The sequence below is a fragment of the Myotis brandtii genome, unplaced genomic scaffold (assembly GCF_000412655.1).
Source record: "Myotis brandtii unplaced genomic scaffold, ASM41265v1 scaffold123, whole genome shotgun sequence".
NCBI classification, from domain to species: Eukaryota; Metazoa; Chordata; class Mammalia; order Chiroptera; family Vespertilionidae; genus Myotis; species Myotis brandtii.
The window spans coordinates 14,616,738-14,630,721 of record NW_005354291.1 but is presented as its reverse complement, the minus strand read 5'-3'; the positions used below and the strand labels follow the sequence as shown (position 1 = coordinate 14,630,721).

The window sequence follows — 13,984 nt, the reverse complement described above, 5'->3', positions numbered from 1 at the left end:
AGTAGCGGAAGTAACCCCTGGGTCCTTCCGGCACAGGTTCCTATAGCAGGTGTGAAATGCAGATTGTCCCAGCACAAGTGGGTGTGGAGCCTCCCTCTGCCTGGCCCCAGGTCCCTGAGCGACTGTGGTGAGCAAAGCGCCTGCCAGCTCAGCCTGGATGAGGAGATGAGCAGAATGTGCAGCAAAGAGACTCTGGTTGTGTTAAGCCCCTGAGATTTTGGAACTCTGTATCTGCTGCATATTCTAGTTCAGCGGTTCTCAACCTGTGGGTCGCGACCCCTTTGGGAGTCGAACGACCCTTTCACAGGGGTCGCCTAAGACCATCGGAAAACACATATATAATTACATATTGTTTTTGTGATTAATCACTATGCTTTAATTATGTTCAATTTGTAACAATGAAATTGGGGGTCACCACAACATGAGGAACTGTGTTAAAGGGTCACGGCATTAGGTAGGTTGAGAACCACTGTTAGTTCACTGTGGCTGATTCAACAAATGAAAGAACATAACATACAAAGTGGAAGTTCACCAAGAGTTTCCAGGAGAGACAATTATTTGGAAAATAACTCTTTAAAGCTTCTTGCAGGAGACTCTCTTACCATGTCTAAACTATTAAAACGAAAAGCCCGGAGAACAGCTTTGCTGCATGAAAGTTTGGAAGCCAGAGCAGTATTAAATTCCCGGGATGGTTGGGTAACCATCTCGTTCTGTGACATTATTTTTGTCCTTCTATATTGCAAACGTTGGTCCACCAAGAAATGTTTGTTCATTGTTCTTGCACTAAAGAAAATAATTTGACAGGTAAGGAAGGAGGAGGAAATTGGTGGTTGGGAAATCAGAGGACCCAACGAACAGTGACACCTTTATCCAGGCAGCACCGAGAGAACAATAACGGGTTTTACTCTTAATTTCTGTTGCAAGAGGAGCATGCGTTAAAGACAGATCTTCTATTACATTTAGTATCTTGTTTCTAGCCTGGAGTTGCAGGCATAACCCGGCTTTAAATTCTGCTTTGCCTTGCAGTTACTCTGTTGAGTGTGTGAAAAGTCTTTGTTTATTCATGATGGCTTGCACTTATATCTCACTCTACAGACAATAAACTCCGTTTTTAACGAACAAAGCCACGGTTTTAGAAACTGAGAGCTGTTGCAACTTGACAAGGGAAATTTCCCTACATTTCCCCTAGAGTTGGAATAAGATAAATGACAGTGGATACTGAGGAGTTTATTAGATTTCAGGAAATTTGTAAGATTCAGAATATTGGTGATCTGCCATATATTTACACTGCCTAGTTTAATCTTCGACCCAACATCAACTTTCATTTGATATCCTACTATTTGTTATATTACTATTTAAACATTTCTCTGACATAAACTTCATGGAGATAAAAGGAGGCGTTGCCTCTTAAACTAGGGTCAAACAGTGTCACACCGTTTATTATTAGGAGTACTAATAATTGCAAGACTTTTATGCTTTTAGCATAGGAATAATAATTTTCCAGTATTTTGGTCTTTTAAGATGTAACATGTATGAGGTCATTTTTGTCATTTTAATATTCTTCTCGAGAATATCGTAACTAATATCAACTGTAGAGATGATCTAGTTCGGGAATCCTTGTTTCCTTGGAGGGGAATCTTCTTCAAACATTACCTGACGTGGCATCCAGAATGCAATGCAGATTCCTAAAACAATAAAATTTTATCATTTCAAACGTACTTACTATTGGGTCCATTGGTGAGGGAGAAACTACTCTTTTGAACAACAGAAAGACTTCATTTAAAGGGGCCTTGGCCTTCACTTTGTATTTTGTTTCGTGTGGCAAGTATTTGAATTACATGGTAAGTGGCTGCAAGTGGTAACAGTTTTTATGGGTGTGTTTTACAAGGTGCACTCCTAATCCTTAGGAAACTCCAGTTTTGTAGGACCACAGAAAAGTTAATGTAGTAGCACAGGTTAATGAAATGTAAAACTGTTGAGCTTGAGTGTTGTTTTTTTAAATCTAGCTTTACGGTAGTTAACAAAAAAAATTACAGAATCCCCAAATTGCATAGAATAACATTTGAAAACTACTAATTATGCTCTATGTAACAGTATCTCTAGTATAGATTCTGGTTGTACTATTTATTTTTTTAGAAAAATTGTCAAATATTGGAGAAAATGGGAAAATATCTCTCATTGAAAAGAGTTAGGTTAGCATGAGTTAAATACTTACTAAAAATAAGGTATGTTCTGGAAGTTGCAGAAATTTTTTTAAAATTTCCATTTTACACAATAGTAAGAATGATTGCTAGCTCAGCCCACAAATTATTTATCCCATAAGTGACTTAAGTAATAATATTTTGCTATCTTTTGATTATATATGCACTTTTAAATTAGCTTGGCATTCTATTTGTGTTTTGTTTTGTTTTTAAATTCTCATCAAGGGATGTGTTTATTGATTTTAGAGAGAGAAAGGAAGGGGAAGAGAGATATCAATTGATTATAGGCACCCCGATCAGGGGTGGAACTCCCAACCTAGGTATGTGCCCTGACTGGGAATTGAACCCACAACCTTTTGGTGTTTGGGACAATGCTCCAACTAAATGAGCCACCTGGTGAGGGCTAGCTTGGCATTCTAAAGATCCTCATGGCTATTTCAGTGGGCTTTTTAAAACTCTGATTTGTAGCCCAGGATTGGAAACTTTCCACTCCCACTGTGTGGTAGCTAAGGAGAGTGAGGTTTTTTTATTCCCTGGTTGGAGAATTTTTATCCGTGTACGAACGCAACTACTGTCTCCTCTTTGAAGAAGAATCATAGATCCCAGTGTTTGAAAGGAATTCTGAAGGTGGCCTACTTTGGTTCTGTGCTTTTACGTACATGGTTTTGTAAAGCTGTGCAAAGAGGAAACTTTCCCAAAAGCAAACACATTTGGCACTCCTTTAGCAAGCTGGATATTTAAAGGAACCTGTGGCAAATGCTTCTGCAAGGCAAATGCTCCTCTAAGGTGGCATCTGGGTAGTGGGAAAGCTCCTGGGGCTTTATTATTATTTTTTAAATATATTTTTGTTGATTTCAGAGAGGAAGGGAGAAGAAGAGAGAGATAGAAACATTAATGATGAGAACCATTGATTGGCTGGCTCCTATACGCCCCCTACGAACGATTGAGCCTGCAACCCTGGCATGTGCCCTGACCAGGAATCAAACCGTGACCTCCTGGCCCATAAGCGACACTCAGCCACTGAGCCACGCCCACCTAGCAGCTCCTGGAGTTTTAAAAAGCCTTTGGAACTCTGCTGCATTCCCCCCACTGATGACAGTAATTAGTGCAGTGGGTCCTCCTTGAGGACAATGCCCAGTCTCTAAGCAGCCAGTGGCCCCAGTCCCCTGTGATCCAGGGCATCGGGCCTCCTGTTTCCCTGCCACTCAGTGGTGCCAGGCATTCTTCTGTGGACTGGCAGGCATCTCAGACTGCCACCAGCTTCATATTAAATTCGGCACAATGACTATAGGCTGTTTGGCACCAAAGTTAAAATGAGAACTACAAATGAGAGCGTTACCACCAGTGATTTCTCATGCCACTTCCAGCTGACGAGTCTAGGAAACAAGCCTAGCACGAGGATTGCTTGTGGGTTTTTATGTGGAATTACATAAGCAGTTGTTGTGCGTCAAAAATTGACACGGAGGGTTGCTGTGAGGTCTGAAGGTGGTCCCTGTAAAGTATAGGAGCATGGCATGGAGTGTGTAGTAGTTGCTGTACTAATTCTTAGTCATTTTTAATATTATTATTGTTTTGAAGTCTTATTATGCCTAGGGAAGTGTTACCAGAAACAGTCAATAAAGAGAAGTAAAGGCATTCTGGTTCCTAATGCCCTTTCTCTGTCCCGACCTGTGCCCTCTGCAGAATGTGATAAGCTGCGGCGGGATGGCTACCGGAGCTCTCAGTACTACTCCCAGGGACCCACCTTCGCCAGCTCCGGTCCACCCAGCGATGAGTACCAAGATGAGGATGATGAAACAGATCAGAAGGTAAGGCTTCTAAATTCAACATGGGGTCCCAGAACAGAAAAAGGATGTAAGTGGGAAAACTGGTAAAATTTAGAACAAAGTGTGTGTGCTTTTTAGTTTAATAGTATTATCCTAAGTAAACTGCTTAGTTTTGATACGTGTGCCATGGTTTTGCAGCACATCAACATTAAGGGAGACTGGGTAAGGGTACACAAGGAATTCTCAGTACTATCTTTTAAGTTTTCTCGAAAGCTAAAATTAGCCTGGAAAAAAAATAGTTCCTGATCCAAAGAAGTTATTAAAGGAGCATAGTCAATATATTTGTGCATTTTGAATACTCTCTTTTGGGTAAAAGAAATAAAGCATCTTATTTCTGTTGTTTTGCTTTTTTCATGTGACCAAGAACCTAGTGAGATGACAAAGAAGAGCTCTAAGTATAGCAGCAAAAAGCCATTGTTTCACAAGTGGACAGGGCTCTTAGGTGGATCCAGCATGGGCAGTGCTTCTACTTAATATGATAGCGCTGGGCAATTCGCTTTCATGATGCTGTTTCGTATCTGCATTCCTTTTTCTCATGCCATCCTCTGTGATATGTGCAAACTACTTAAGACAAATATATTTCTCAGCACTAAATACACACGAAAGAATAAAAATGTATGGAGATTTTTTAACTTACATAGTTTTATTTTTCATTTTATTAAGGAATGTTGACTGACACAAATTACCTAAACAAATAAGGTTTGATGAACAGGGTTTGCTTTAAAAACCATTTTAAATTAACTTAAGAAATTTCAGTGGAATTTAGGTCAATACATCAAAGTCTTATTGTTTGGAGAACATTATTTAGAATTTATTATCCTCTCTCAAATAAGTAACATCAGAGAAAAAAAGTAGATAACAGTTGTTCAAAAATAGAAAATTACCACCTTAAATTTTTGGTTTTCTAATGAAGATTGGACCCAGGTTTTTATTACAGAATTAGAGGCCCAGTGCACGAATTCATGCACCAGTGGGGTCCCGCAGTCTGGCCTGCAGGATTGGCCAAAATCGGCTCTCCAACATCCCCTAAAGGGTCCCAGATTGCGAGAGGGCACAGGCCAGGCCGACGGACCCCACTGGTGCATGATCAGGGCTGTGGAGGGACACAGGAGGTTGGCCAGCCGGGGAAGAACCACAGGAGGGCTCCAGGGCGTGTCTGGCCAGACCCCAGTAGCAAGCTAACCTACCGATCGGAGTGTCTACCCCCTACTGGTCATGCACATCATAGCAACTGGTCGACTATCTGCCCCTGGTGGTCAGTGCAAGTCATAGCAAGTGGTTGAGCGGCCTTAGCATATCATTAGCATATTATGCTTTGATTGGTTGAACGGCTGACCAGTCAACCAGACACTTAGCATATTAGGCTTTTATTATATAGGATATCTTTCCTATTTCTGTAAAGGTGTTTGGACATATTAGGTTAATCCTTTGAAACTATAAAATACACAAAGAAAGTTTCTTACTATAATAGGAAAGCAGTTATTTCAAAATTGATCTCGTCTTTAATTTTAAAAGCCTATTTTTTTTCTCTGTTGATATAAGTAAGAAAAATAAAAAAAATCAGAAGATGAATTATATCATGAGGGTGTTGTTTTGATTTAAAATTTTTTACAGGTTCATTGAAGTATAATTGACAAATAAAATTGTATCTAGTATGATGATTTGACAAAAGTATACTTTATGAAATGATCATCACACTTAGGTTAATGAACACATCCATCCCCTCACATAGTTACCGTGTATATGTGTGTGTGTGTGTGTGTGTGTGTGTGTGAGAGAGAGAGAGAGAGAGAGATGAGAGCGCTGAAGGTCTATTCTCTTAGCAAATTTCAAGTACACAGCACAGTATTATGTACTGGAGTCACTGTGCTGTACATTAGATCCCAAGGAGCTTGCTCATCGCAGACTGAAGGCCCGTACCCTTTGATCAGTGTCTGTCCATCTCCTTCACCTGTGAGGTTTTAAAAACCCAGCTATACTTCAGCCTTTCTGTGGTGCTCAGGGAAGGGGAGCATTTAGTTTACAGTGGGACCCGGAGAGACAGGTGGTTTCTGGGTGCAGCCTAGTGAGTATGCAGAGTCCCCGGTGCAAATTGGCATTCCAAGACCACATTCTAAGATCTTCCTGGGAAATGGAAGCGTAGTTTCTAAATTCTCACACAGCTATTTAGTTCCCAGATGCTCACACCTGAGAGAAGTTCAGTCTCTGTGAACGACTTTCTACTCTTACGTGCATTGCCACGGACCCCTCCAAGCAGCCTCTCCCAAACGTGTGAGGGAGTGTGGACAGGTCATTGGCCCTTAGAAAACAAGGCTCCTGTCCTGTTGGAAATAAGTCAGGGATAATGATTACACACACACACACACACGCACGCACACACAACATGGCATGTCCTAGTAAGCATAAGAAGTACCTTATTCTATCATTTCTCAGCAGTTTAACATCTGATACGGATTTTTTGAGCAGGGAGATGGAATAGGAGCTTGCTCCATCCACAGATTTCAAGCCTTAGCTCTTCCACTTGTTTGTACCTCGCTCTCCCTCTCCCTTCCTCTCTAAAATCAACAAAAACATTTTTTTTTAAAAGGATAAGATCTATATGAAAAAATTCAAATACTATAGAATACCACAAATAAGATTTGAATAAATGAAAAAACATATGCTCTGAGATTAGAGGACTCAATATCAGAAAGCTCTCAATTCTGCCCATGTTAATTTATAACATCAACACAATACCAATAACAACTTGAACAGTTGGTTTGTTTTGGTTTGGAGTTATTTGGGGGGTGGAAGGAGGAGGGAGGGACTGGAGAGGCTGATCTGAGGTTCATACCTGGACAAGCTGTGCAACTGAAGAGCAGTGAGGAAGGAAGAGTGGCCAGGTGCTGACCCATGGAGTCAGGAATTACTCCAGTGTGGCCTCTGAATGTACAGACGAGTAGGACCAAACATTAAAAACAGTATGTAAAGTTCAGAAATAGACCCTAGTCTGCATGGGATTTAGTACATGATCAAGTTGGCACTTGAAATCAGGTGGGAATCCAGTAACTATAAAGGGCTCCCAGCCAGCAGTTTATGGTCTCCATGTTAAGACCAAGGCCCCTAACTACAACGCATGTTCTTAGTAGTGGCTCTAACAGTTGGGGTCATTGTTAAGTACAGAGTCTGTATAAGTCAGATTGGAGGGAAAATTCTATTGGGAAAACCCTTCTTTGTATTTCCTAGATAGGCGTGGGGATGTAGATGAAAGGTAAAGGGCTCCCAGCCAGCAGTTTATGGTCTCCATGTTAAGACCAAGGCCCCTAACTACAACGCATGTTCTTAGTAGTGGCTCTAACAGTTGGGGTCATTGTTAAGTACAGAGTCTGTAGAAGTCAGATGGGAGGGAAAATTCTATTGGGAAAACCCTTCTTTGTATTTCCTAGATAGGCGTGGGGATGGAGATGAAAGGTGAGGAGACCAGTGGACTGTCTGTAGAAGGGACACATGAGTTAAATGTTTAGGCTACAGATGCTCTGACATCAAAAGCGGTGCTTAGAACAAACGCATTACTCGCATTCAACAAATACTAAGCATTTGTTATGTGTTTAGGACAGAAGCCCTATCCTAAAATGAGAGTTGCTAATAAGGTGAAGGTTAAGAACATATAAATTAGAACAGAGAACCTAGAAGACATCTGTTCTGGTTATTTATTCTGGATAATTATTTTAGAATAATAAATGCAAAGCATTTGCCAAGTAAACCTCAAGTTTATGGTATGAAGAAAGGTATTTTGCTAATGATATCCATATATATCTTTCAAAGTGGTGATGTAGTGTGACAAGAAAAAATTGTTTGAAGTGTTTTCAACTATGTATGTTCTGTACATCATCTAAATATTAAACATGCTGCATGAAAAATGCTGCCGCAAAGGGATGTAGGAATCCACAAAATACTTTTTATTCTTCCGCAAAATCAGAGAGTAAATCATTACTTTAGTGTTGTTCTAGTCTTGACATTTCTGTTCTGATTTTTCATTTGTCATTGTGTGCCAGGTACTACTAAAGAGGTTATTCAGGTATTTGAAGGAAGTTCAGCTATAGATGCCAAAATACATCCTGAGTTGATAGGGCATTTCTCCAGCTGCCATTGTCGGAGGTTATATTTGATGATATGTTCACCGAGTCACAGAAATGTTCATAGAGGCCCCATTGTCTCAACAGAAAGCATGTCAGTCATGAGTTACTCAATCTCTTGTGTAAAATTCACCCCCAAACAGATAAATGAGGCTGGATTATGGCAATAAACAGTTGGCTTTAATAGTATTGATAGAAACTGAAGTTTTCTTTCCTATTTCCTGTTATTCTTTGAACTGGTATCTCGGGGTCTGTTTTAGCCTTCCATGATAAGAGATATTTGAATCAAAGGAGGACTTTGAAGAATACAAAGGATAGCAGCCTTGCTCTGTAACTGCAAATGCCGGAGGCTTACATAACATGATGCTTGAGAGCGCTGGTCTGGGCCAGCTTTCCCACCTGTCCGTGGCAGCGGTCTTGGCTAAATTGCTCGTGAGCTTCAGTTTCCTCAACTGTAAAGAGTTATAAACCACATGTTCTGGTTTTCTCAGGACAACCCTGGTTTACAGCTGCTGTCCTGTGTAATTATTAATAGCACCACCTTCACGCTCAAAGGCAGTCAATAAAAGGATAGATCAACCAGAGGACGTGTATGCATGCAAATAAGCCTAACCAATAGACACAGACACCAGGGGGATGAGGGCATGAGTGGGGGGATAAGGACACATATGTAATACCTTAATAAAGAAAAAAAAGAATGAATAAATAAATGTGATATTAGAATGCAGTGTGTACCCCAGTGAAACCAGTGAATTGCAGGCTCACAACAATATGCATGTGTCTTAGAAACATAATAACAAGTAAATAAGTAACAGTGCAAAGAGCATGATACCATTTTTATAAAAGTCCAAATAAATATAAACATCTAATTTAGGCATATTTATACACACTTATTTAAAAAAAAGGAAGGGAATGATTAACACACAGTTCAGGAGAGTGGTTACCTCTGGGGAAGCAGGGAGGAGCGTGGAGGTGGATGCAATTACTGGTAGTATTGTGAGCGTGGTTTGGGCAGCGAGTTCTTAAATATTCAATATGTTGTACTATATACTTTGGATCTATGATTTACTCTAATCAAAAGATCATTAAAATAAGAAATTACTATATCAGTTAAAATGTATACTCTAATTACCTATTTTCATTATTTTGAGGAAAAGATCGCTTAATATGGGATAGTTTAAATCCAAACTATTTTAATTCAGTACATGGAGTACATGGTAAGGAAGTTTAGAGTCCTTGACAGTTCTAGGTTTTGTGATAAAGGGACTAATATGCTGAATAAGAGAGAAGGAACAATTAGTTACTTAATAACGTGGGTATGAAAACCACCTCCCAGCCAGATCACGGAGTTGCTGGGAGGGCCATGAACTGTGCTTTTGTGTGGATCCATGTCCACCACACCTGGTCTTCTGTGTTGTTGAGGTTGGGTCCGGGATGGGGGAAGGAAAAGGAGAGAACAATTGTAAGTCAGGATCTCTCGGGTCTGAGTAGAAGCAGCATGTAGCCAACAAAGACTACAATGGTTTTGACACCTTATAAAACTATCTAGAATCTTCAAAACCAAGAGTCAACCCAAAAGATATAATTTTGGGAGTAAAATCACCAAAGACTAAAAGGACTAGAATGTTTGTTGGTGTCCTCTTCAGTAGTGTCCTATGTTGTTTCATCGGTTCAATGGTCTATTCTTATGTAATACTTGCTAAGTGAATACTAGATTTAGCTGTTTATAATTATATTTTCCAATTTTTAAAAGCATAGCAGATTAAAAAAAAAAAGCCTGGGCTAATAATCTGTGTTTCACAGTTCAGCCTACTCTTTGGTAAATTGGCCATTTACCAAAGAGACTGTACGTCAGGCTCCACTGTCCATCTGGCGAGGCTGCCTGGTTTCCAGCAGGACTTGGTGGGCTCTGAAATGCAGGTCTGCCAGCATCCAGAATCTACACAACCACCTCTGGGGGCAGGTGATCTCCCTGTTTAAATTAAGTAATTTGACACGAGGAATAGTGGTTTCTTAAGTTTTATTGGTGACTCTACGTTCCTTCCAGGACCAGATTATGGGCTATTGGTGAACATTATTGACCAATTAACAGCTTTAAAAACTGCATTTAAGTTCTGAAAACAAGGCAACTTCAAACTCAGTGTTTAAAAAAGTAACTCACCCTATACTGAGGGTTTCCATTCCACTTGCCCACTTTTGAACTTTCCAGAAGTAAAGTTATTTTAGGCCACTTTCTTATTTGTAAAGTGAGGCTGGTGCTGTGAAAATTAAATGAGGTACCAGTTCCTTTAAATCCTGTAACCCTGGGAAAGCCATGTAGAAATCAGTTACTAGATGGTGGTCCCTTTTTTATTTCTATTTTTTAAAACTATTTTTATGGATTTCAGAGAGGAAGGGAGAGGGAGAGAGAGATAAAAACATCAATAATGAGAGAGAATCATTGATTGGCTGCCTCCTGTATGCCTCTTACTGGAAATTGAGCCCGTAACCCCAGCATATACCCTTGTACGGAATCGAACCCAGGACCCTTCAGTCCACAGTTCTGATGCTCTATTCACTGAGCCAAACTGTACAAAGAGCTATTTCAAAATTCTGACATAACTCTCTTACAGTTCCGATTTAAAGGCTCCTAGAACTTACATTCTCATGGGAGAGACAAGATAAGTAACTAAAATATGTGTATACTGGTGATATGTGTGTATTAAAGAGAAGCTTAGAAAGCAGAAAAGGGGATATAAAATCTTGGGAAGGAGTTAAAATTTTAGGTAGGGTGAACAGCTAAGACCTCGACAGGAAGGGGACTCTTGACTAAACTAAGCACCTGAAGAATAAGAAGGTTATACTTGTGTGGATATCTGAGGGAAGGACATTTCAAGTGGTGGGAGCAACAAGTACAAAGGCCATGAGGCAGTAGTGTGCGTGATGTGTACAAGGAACTTCGTGGAGGAGGATGTGACTGGGTAGAATAAACAAGGGACAGACTAGTTGGAGATGAGGTCATTGTTGGCAGGGGGCCAGTTCATAGAGCACGTACGTAGGGTTTTGTAGGCCATATTAAGAATCTGGGAGGTTTGAGAGGAGGAGCACCATGACCTGGCTGTGGTGCTGGGAAATCCACTATAGGAAGGGGAGGAGTACGGGAGGGTAGTCAACAAGGACAGAAGCGTGCAGGCCAGAGAAGAGGCTAAGGTAGTAAACGGGAGCGTTCCCACGTCTGTCTTAATGGAGTACTTGTGCTGTGTTCTGCCATTGAGATGCAGGAGGTTTTTTCTGTGTTCCTGCTGCATTTATAAATACTAGGAGGCATGGGTCAGGTCATTTTGGAAGTCATACCATCCTGGTTTTCAAATTTTCTTCAGTAGGTTGTAGCACTGTCCAACAGTCACTCTGCATGTAACGTTACCTGTGCCCTGCTGGTCTGGGAAATTTTCTTGAAATGAAGGGAGCACTTTACAAAACAGATGATCTTTGTCAGTTGTCACATTGGAGCTGTCCCTGGTGATCGTCCCATGGTAACGAAGCTAACTGAAGTACCGTTCCATTGTGATAGTTATCGATTCTGACAACTAAAAGAAAAGTAGGTTACTAGGCCTGATGAGCACCTCTGAGACGCATGCAAACCACAGAACTGAGTTCCTCCAGGTCCCTCCAGCGGACGTCACACGAAACGGGAACCCTCTCCGCAGGATGTCACCGTGCTGTTTATTCTCTGGCCATCTGAAGCTTTCCTTTCTTTTAAAACTTTCAGTTAGGATGTGCTTCTTACGGCCTTCGAAATTTGTGTTATATTTCAAGGTTGCCTGGGGAATTATCTCTATGTAAATATGTCAGAAAATTGGAGTGACCTTTTAATTTACTAGATTAAGCTTCAACCTCAGACATGTGACCTTTATACAAATTGATATGAAATTCTCAAAATTTTCTTTAATTTATGTGTATGTGTAGCTACAGTGTAAGAGTAGAGAATCTGTATTATAAATCAAACTTAGCAAGAGTAGCACAACTGCAAAGGGGGCAGAAATAATTGATTTATGTCAGCCTGGCTTAGCTGCTGCGGCCGACTCAAACATTCCTTTGTCTTTTCAGGATCTGTAGGAGCTGTAACCAGTGTCAGATCAAACATGAATGGATATGGTGTAATTTAGTATCATGATTAAGATGTCAGTAACATATACTCCAGTTGAGTATGTTCGTTATTTAATTACAGACATTTTATAGTTTCTTTAGGTGGAAAAGAAAGTAGATTATCATTTTACATATTGTATGCATTAAGAATTTAAAGTATAAAATACTGAGATGTCTAGTTATATAATTTATGTTTTTATTTCTATAATGCATTTATTATGGATAGTCTTGCAATAAAAGAAAAGTGCAGGTACTTGTCAATTCATGGTTTTGTTTTCGTGAAGTCGCATTTATATGACCACCACCTTTATGGCCATGACATTTAACTGTCCTAGACATTTCCACAGCTATCATCTCATGAGGTCCTAAGAGTACAGGATATTCCCATTTTACAGCAAGGGACCTCAACATTTAGGAACAGCCTAAAGGTCCCTTGACTGTAAGTTATAAAGTGAGTAGACTCAGGTGTTTGGATTCTTCACCTAAGACCCTATCCCTAACACGCCAAACCATTTTCATCTGTTCTGTGTAGCCCTCTTCAGATTGCGGAGTGCGGTACTTGTAGAATAAATACAGGTATTGTGTAGGAAGGTTAATTCATTAACAGTAGTGATGACAGTGTTCTCTTCCAAGTGTTTGAGATTTCTAAATGATAAGTTTCTATAGATTTCTTATTGATGTCCTCTTAAAAACTTGTATTTAATCCAAAAAGGCATCAACTTATGCTTTTTAAAAATGGATCAATCCTTGCCTGGCTGGTGTGGTTCAGTGGTTGGGTGTTGACCTATGAACCAGGAGGTCATGATTCGATTCCCAGTCAGGGCACATGCCCAGGTTGCAGGCTCGATCCCCATTTGGGGAGCAGGGGGCGTGCAGGAGGCAGCAGATCAGTGATTTTTCTCTCATCATTGATGTTTCTATCTCTCCCTCCCTCACCCTTCTTCTCTCTGAAATCAATAAAAAATATGTATTTTTTTTAAAAGTATCAATCTTTCACCCAGGTTGCAGGCTCGATCCCCATTTGGGGAGGAGGGGTCGTGCAGGAGGCAGCAGATCAGTGATTTTTCTCTCATCATTGATGTTTCTATCTCTCCCTCCCTCACCCTTCTTCTCTCTGAAATCAATAAAAAATATGTATTTTTTTAAAAAGGTGAATTCTACTGTTTGTAAATGTGTGTGTGTGTGTGTTATAAATGCTGGGAGGGTGGTGTCTTAGTCAGCTCAGGTTGCTATAGCAAAATAGCATAGACTGAACGGCTTAAACAATAGACATTTATTTTTCTTGGTTCTGGAGGCTGGATGCCCAAGATCCAGGTGTCTGGTGAGAGCCAGCTTCCTGGCTCGGAGGAGGCGGCTTTCTGGCTGTGTCCTCGCCTGGCCTTACCTGGGTGATCTCTCTCTCCCTCTTCTTCTAAGGGCACGAATCCCATCGTTGCTGTCTCACTCTGGTGCCCGAATCTAAACCTAGTCACCTCCCAAAGATCCCGCCTCCTAATACCATCACACTGGGGGCGGGAACTTCGACACAGGACTCAGGGGGAGGCGCCAGAAGAGGTCGTTTTCACATCAGCTGTGGGTTCTGCCTGGCTCCTACCATGGCTTCCTCTGTCTGGGAAGGGAGGCCCAGATGCTCAAAGTAAAAGAACCACCTGGAATAGTGGCTAATATTTGCAAAGCCCCTCTACAGCTCACAGAGCAGCTTATCTCATAGTGATCC

General features: G+C 40.7%; 1 protein-coding gene across 1 annotated transcript in view; it reads left to right on the top strand.

The window, feature by feature from the left end:
- The window catches only part of NHSL1 (NHS-like 1), a 73,096-nt gene that overhangs the window by 17,188 nt on the left and 41,924 nt on the right, over positions 1–13,984 (top strand). Inside the window, exon 3 of the mRNA XM_005859135.2 lies at positions 3,885–4,009. Coding sequence (XP_005859197.1) covers positions 3,885–4,009 — 125 coding nt within the window. The remainder of the gene's footprint in view (positions 1–3,884; positions 4,010–13,984) is intronic.